Raw genomic sequence first — 7,172 nt, 5'->3', positions numbered from 1 at the left:
TCACTCTCGCGCAGAAGGTCAATGAGTACCTGCTTTTGCCCGATTTGTCAATTATCAATAATGGATTATTCAAAAAAAAAAATGTCACAACCCTGATTGGGTATGCTCTTAGACAGTCACACTTCTGGTGAACCTTTCTGGCTAATACCTCACATTTTGTCATTACCCAACTAAAATTGTGTGATTACAACTTTATTTCTTATGCATAAGGGTGTATTTTAAAGCAAAAATTGACAATTCTGGAGGCATAAGAGACCTATGTTTTCACCACTTCAAGATCATTTGGTGATCGTGTACTTGCAGAAGCTAAAAGCAGACAGAGCAAATGTGACCATGCATCACAACACGAACAAAAAGTCGCAAACATTGATTTTGTGTCAGAACTGAAAATAGGTGAAACAGGTCAACCTAGCCAATCTTGAGATTTTCATATTTTCTGAAAGAGCAAGTCTTCTTCTACAATATACTAAAGTTTAAAATCATAAAACGAACAAGAAATTGTGTTTTTAGCAGTTTTTCTCAAACGCTTTTTGGTAGAATAGTGTGATGAGCTGTGTCTTAAAGAGTCCCCTTTTCATTCTTAAAAACCCTGTCCATACTCTCCAATTTAAACTCAAATGACTTTAGAAAGGATAATGCTACTGCTTTGAAAGTTGGCATTGATCATCTAAAGAATGTGTTGATAAAGCATGCTTAATTTCAGCTCAATCGGATAATCTCTTTATTGTTGTTGCTAAGGTGGTTTACATCATGTTTTTCTTCCATTCATCGCACAGCTAGCACAGTTTGGTAAAGATTAAGCGCTTGAATAGACTCTGTACATCAAAGCCTCTTTTCTCGGTTCATACTTTACAGAGTGTGTGATTTCTTTAAAATGTTAGGATAGGTTAGGAGAGTCCTTTTGAATTGAGTTATACATCATTTTAAAGCTTAAAGTCTGGTCTTTCAGAATCTGTTCTAAACTGAAAATCCATGTCTGGCGACTTTTTGTTCGTTTTGTGATGCAGGGTCACAAATAGTGAAACACAACAAAATGGGCGTATTACCTGCCACATACACTTGGAACTCGCACTTTACAGGTCCGTTGCCGGCTTCATCCTTCACCCTGTACGTCACAGTGGTATTCTCGCCGGCAGGAAACCATGAGCCGCTGCGAATGGTGGATTCGACAAGCGTTGGCGAGGCATCGCTCACCACCGGCTCTGCCCAGGTGATCTGGAGCCCATCCTGTCCCGCTTCAGCGACGTAGGACAGATCATCCGGGCAGGAGAGAAACTCGGGAGGAGTCGTGTCCACTAGGGTGGTGAAATGGAAAAAGTGAAAATTGTCTTGGGACTGATATTATTCATTAGCATCGTCTATAGAAAAAAGAAAAAAAAAAACTTTAAAAATACAGCAGAAATTTATGTGTCCACTGTGCTAAGAATATGAGAAATGAAAGTATACTTAACACTGAGCACTGTGTCACACAGATTCTTTTGATAAATATCTCCTTGGAAAGGTGCATATAAAACAAAATTTAATGTTACACATTGAAAAGGAACAAAGTTGAACAATGTGGCACTGCAAATATCCCTTCATGAGTAAGTTCTTGAGATGACATACTCCATTTTCTTTGACAACTGAAACTCTGTGAGAACTCCTTCTTTTTGATTACACATACTTTCAAAACTCTCTCCTATTATTACGATATTACAATCCAGCCTGACCTACCTGCTTTGACCTGCACTGTGAACGAACACTCAGAGTGGTAACCATGAAGTGTGGCACGGTATGAGACCCGTGTGATTCCATCATCAACATTGAAAGTGCTGGTTTGCGGATCATGGGAGCGAGTCACACTCATCGAAAAGTTGCATGGGTTGATGAACTCTGGCTCCTCCCAGTTCAGGGGTCCGACCGTGGTCGTATTGCCAAGCTCCACTTCCACGATGATGTCAGAGGGGCAGTTCCTCATCTCTGGGGGTTGACCTGATAATGGGGAGAAAGGCTTGTTGCATAATCTAGACAAAGCGACTTCCTTTAAACAACAAGAACAACAACAAAAATCCCCTTCCACCATATATATATATATATATATATATTATATATATATATATATATATATAACTTCACTCAGATATGACACTTTGTCTGGCATATATATGTTATACTGTAAAAGTGGAAATTCTTGCCGTGTTGAAATACAGTATTCAGGCATTTCCCACAACCAGAAACTAGCGAGAAAATAAATGCAGCCAAATGTTTGTGCATGCCATATGTTCCAGTAGTTGATGTCTTGATTCCGCAGAATTAAAAACATGTGAAACTCTTCTTACCGCGCTGTCAAGGGCAAAAAAATTACTCAGCGCGAAAATAGTCACTTATACAGTATATGAATCAAATGACGCAACTCCATACTGGACATAACATTTACTTGTAATTAAACAAGCCATACGCATACAGTGAACTTCTTTCCATTTCCTTTTAATAGATAGGTACAAATGACTTTGTACAGATACTACCATGGTATTCAGCATGTCAATAGCTGTATTGCCAAGCTTAAGGCTCACAATTTTTCTAATGATAAGCCTCTATAATAACATAATTTGTCTCACTAAATCAAAATGCAACCTTAGTTTCATATTGTGCATACTGTTAAGTATTGACATTCTTTGTTTAAAAAGAAGTAAATAAATAGATAAAAAGATCAATAAAAATCTTTCCCAAAACGTTGCAGAAACCAATAACTGACGTGGAAATGAATTGATATGTCAAGCACCAATGCGGCATATATATTGTTGTTTCAGAGCCTGCCAACTCCCAAGGAGGAATAGTAATTTCCTGAAATAAACATGCAAACCATACTTTCACACTCAAATGTCTCACAACAGCAGTGATAAAGATTTATTGCTGTTACGGAGCCCGCTCTTAAAGCACGCAGTTGCACAAAGATGGACACTAGCTACCTTGATAAACATATTTGGTTTCTGAGTGCAATATGACACAAAGGTAACAACATATAAAAGCGTGAAATGGCCCAGCATAAAAAAAAAACACACAACAACAATAGCAACAACTAAAGTGAACCCATTTTTCCAGATGGATCCCTGAAGCCATAATTTTCTCGAAAAGATGACGCAGTCGCTTGCTGGGGGAAAGCCCACACCTCTAGCAGGAAACACTCTTTCCTTTCACGAAAGTTTCATAACTTCACCCGCTTCATTACCATTCCTGGTTTGAAAGACAATACTCTGCCCCTCATCCATAAAAGAAATATAATATTACCACCCACCAGCATCCATCGATCCCACTTTGACAAACTTAAGCCCAGTAGGGAAATTCAAAACAAGTTATTGCAAAATGACAACCTTGGAATGTCAATAATATGGTAATGCCTTTTTGTTTTTCATATTTAAATCTGCTAGGTCATTTAAATGACAGAACATGGAGATCGTAACTCATTTGTATTCCTTCAAATGGGACATGGAGAAATGGGAACATAGCTCTAAAAGGACAATATTACAGCAACATTTCCAAAGCACGTTTTTTGTGGGTTTTTTTTAAGCCACTTGAATAGGATAAGACATCAACACTCTAAAGCAAAACAAACATAACTCTATAAAGAGATGTATGAAATTTTTACATGTAAAGCATTACCTGGGTAACATTATGAGAGCAGTGAATTGTGTAAGAGTTTATTAAACTGAACTGTCCTTTCTTGCTATTAAAAATCAGGCTAAACGCTTACACTTCACATGTTTGTGATTTGCTTATTTTATTTGCCTTCTCCCCTTGCCGCGTGTATCTCACCTTGAATTCTAATTGTTTGGTCGTACCATTGACAATATGGACACTGCGGAGAGCGAATCTGTTAGAAGAAAAGACAATTTGATGAATTGAACCAGGTGCCGCATTCAGTGATACATGAAACATCAGAACAAGCTTTATAGCCTCTCAATGCCAACTACCCACATATTTTCTTCTCCTTCTTCTCCTGTTTTCTTTTTTGTGTGTGTGTCTTTGCATTTTTTTCCCCCTTTTCAGGACATAACCAAAATTTAGGGATGGTATATTATTGGTGGAGATGAGGATTGGGCTTTTAACATTTTGCAAGATACCAAGAAACCACTTATGAAATACTACAGAGCATACCATCATCCTAAGAGAAATTCATAACTTATTTGAAGAAAATCGGTTTTGGAATGGCTGAGACATCTAAAAGCAAAGTAAAAGAATGCAATCGTAATAAAAGGTGGGTCCCACCTTTCATTAGGATTGCCCTGTTTTGGGTATCTCAGCGATTTCAACACCAAGTTTCATCAAATAAGCACTGAATTCCTCTTGAAATTACATGCTCTTTCATTTTTCATCAAAGATTTCTCCCTCTCTCACCCAAACATGTTAAAGACCTCAAGTTAGGTCTCAACCAAAACTATACAATCTCTTGAAGTGGATTCAGTCCACAACTGTGCATGGGACCCAGGTTATTGCTGTAAGCTGGCATGCTCACCTTTTTTCTTTCTTTTTTTTTTTTTTTGGGGGGGGGAGGGGGTTCATTCTTGTACACTAACACATACACACACTCTCATCAAATAGACAGTCATAAACAGACAATATGAAAAACATATGCAGTGTTACAACCACACAGTCACAAACAACAATTACAAATACCCTCACAGACACTTGAGAACAGATATTATTACACATCTACAGGCAAACACAAATACACCTATCTCCTCTTACCAAGAGTCTGACATCTGTGTCAGGCAGCAGGCAGTCGAACGCTAAGTTGGTTGCCAGCTTCCCGTTGTGAGTGAAATACTCAGGCCCAGTTGTCTGTGGTGGATAAAGTGACAAAGAAACCCCTTTGATGCAAAATCTTGAGTAAAGGGCGTATCTTATGGAGGAGACTTTGTCGCGACTGTCGCGACTTGTGTAACTCGACAGACTAAAAAAGGCAAGAATGTGACTCAACTGCGACTTCAGAGACGTTTCCAAATAAGGCGCTACTGTAAAAGTGGAAATTTTTGGTGGTGTTGAAAATTTTATGCATTTCGCATAACCAGAAACTTGCGCAAAATTAAAAGTATGCGAAAATTTTTGCTTGCCACATGTTGCAGTGGTTAATGTCTTGATTCCATGGAATTAAAAACATGCGAAACTCATCTTACCCAGCCAAGCGTGAAAAATTAGTCACATGAAATTATCCACTTTTACAGTAATTTATTCATCTAAAAGTCGCAGAGACATCTCCAAGATGTCTTCTCAGTCATGAACATGTCACTAGGATGTCTCTGATGGGCCGCCATTTGGTCTCCGCAAAGTTGCGAAGACGTCTTGGCGACCTCGCAAATAAAATTAGTCTCCACAACTTGGCTTCGACTGAGGACACGTCTCCGTGACTAGGGCGACTTGAGTCGCCACCAGGTTGCCAAATAAGTCTCCAGCCCAATGAGATACCCACTTAAGACATGAGGTAAAGGCAAAAAATAAAAAGTTCTTGAAGTTCTTTAACCCTTGACCTGCCACACTCATGAACTGTCCATAGGTTTGTGTGTGAAATTTGTGTACATTTTACTTATTGGCATAAAAAGGGGTTAACAACTCATTATGCATAAGAAATCTTGTACAGAAGCAGTTACAAGTAAATCATGTCACTAAAATGCACTAGGGATGTGTGTTTGCACATGTGATAGTGTTTCCACCATACTGTAAACGTGGAAATTTTCGCGGTACATTAATTTTCGCGGATTTCGCGCTACGCTCGGCTAGCGCGAATTCAAAAACGCGCGAATATATCTTCACAATTTTCTACGCACATTTTGAACGGGATGACTTGTGTGCGCTTCATCGATGATACTGCTACGTAGTACAATGTACAGGCATGTTTACGCTACTAGTACTGTGCGAAGAGACGATACCCTAGATTGCTGTGTACTGTAGCATGCATGTGTGCACCGCACGCATCGATGCTACAGTCCCCCGTGACTACGGTACTAGAGTCACAGCTGTACTACGTATTTGAGTGCTTGTACTCGCAGTCGAGCCGCTCGCTACGTCGCTTGTCGTAGCAAGCTATGTAGCAGAGGCTTTGGATGAAAGCAGTTAATGTGTACTACAGTAAAGTAACCTGCTGCGGAGCGCGAATTTAAGAACCCGCGAATACGTTTTCGAGCCGCTCAGCGCGAAAAATTAATCGCGCGAAAATATTGACGTTTACAGTATATTGAAACTCCAACAATGCTAATTTACTCGCTATATCCATACACATAATCATTTCATTATCGTTGATAAATCTATTCATTCATGCATTCATTCATTCATTCAATTAGATATTTTTCTGAATTTTTTATGTTATCTTTCAATCCATATTATTTTCCAGTAAATAAACTGAAACATTGAAATTGCATACAGATTTCATTTTTCAAACAGATCTTTATCCCTGCACAAAAATCTTCCAGATCCTTGACTATTAATGTTACTTGCAACTCAAACAATTTTTACTGTTTCATGGAAGTTGTGAGGGGTGTTGGCAAAGACCTGGGACTTCTGCAATTTTACAATAGCATACTAAATTTTCTCCCTCTTGGAAGAGAAGATGCTGTATAACAATACATTGAACTGAGAAAACTCCTGCAATAGAACGAGAGTGCCTGCTAGATGAAGTGTGACAGGCATAACAGTGAGCGATTGAACTGATATTGAACAATGTCTGAGGGACGATAATGCATCAGTTTGGGTAGTATATAGCCTCCAAACTGTCAAACAAGCTTACACTGAAATCTACTTGTCTTCGCAGATATTCCTCCTCCGCAGATCACCTCTCCTGTGCTCTAGAAGGGTTTGAAACTCTGTCAGGGAAGACTGTGTGCCATTGTAGAGAGTGAAGTTCAGCATGAAGGGCATATCATGGTATTCAATGTCCGGACTCCAACCTGTTGAAGAAGCAAGGAAACCAGACAAAACTTGACATGGACTCACAGATGAATACAACCAGGGGACTTGCTACCCACGCAGTCAATGCACAGTGACTCCTGTCACAATCATCTCATAACATGCTGAGGATGAGTCCCGAGTATACTCAGGCACGTGTCTATGGGAAATGCCTGTTGTAGCAAAATTGGCCCATCTCAAACTGGTTAAACCTCTAACAAAATGGGGGCTTTGATTGTTGTGAACACGCACACAAT

General features: G+C 39.2%; 1 protein-coding gene across 1 annotated transcript; it reads right to left on the bottom strand.

Moving 5' to 3' along the window:
- Positions 1 to 256: 256 nt before the first annotated feature.
- LOC139730437 (hyalin-like) lies at positions 257 to 6,886 on the bottom strand. The gene is made up of 6 exons (XM_071641278.1): positions 6,758 to 6,886; positions 4,726 to 4,818; positions 3,793 to 3,850; positions 1,714 to 1,971; positions 1,047 to 1,295; positions 257 to 306 (listed from the first exon to the last, which is right to left on the bottom strand). The coding sequence occupies exons 4-6, from the start codon at positions 1,955 to 1,957 to the stop codon at positions 257 to 259; spliced, it is 543 nt and encodes a 180-aa protein (XP_071497379.1). The 5' UTR covers positions 1,958 to 1,971; positions 3,793 to 3,850; positions 4,726 to 4,818; positions 6,758 to 6,886.
- Positions 6,887 to 7,172: the final 286 nt, after the last annotated feature.

The sequence above is a fragment of the Diadema antillarum genome, unplaced genomic scaffold (assembly GCF_040938485.1).
Source record: "Diadema antillarum isolate AM-2024a unplaced genomic scaffold, OU_Dant_1.0 seq00000312_RagTag, whole genome shotgun sequence".
NCBI lineage: Eukaryota > Metazoa > Echinodermata > Echinoidea > Diadematoida > Diadematidae > Diadema > Diadema antillarum.
The sequence above is the reverse complement of the archived record's forward strand: the minus strand, read 5'-3'. Positions and strand labels throughout refer to the sequence as shown.

Coding starts and splice junctions, on each gene's coding strand:
- LOC139730437 (XM_071641278.1), bottom strand. CDS start 1,957: ATGAGGAACTGCCCCTCTGACATCATCGTGGAAGTGGAGCTTGGCAAT. Junction 1,296..1,713: donor CACAGTGCAGGTCAAAGCAG/GTAGGTCAGGCT, acceptor TCACCACCCTAG/TGGACACGACTCCTCCCGAG. Junction 307..1,046: donor GTTCCAAGTGTATGTGGCAG/GTAATACGCCCA, acceptor GTCTGCTTTTAG/CTTCTGCAAGTACACGATCA.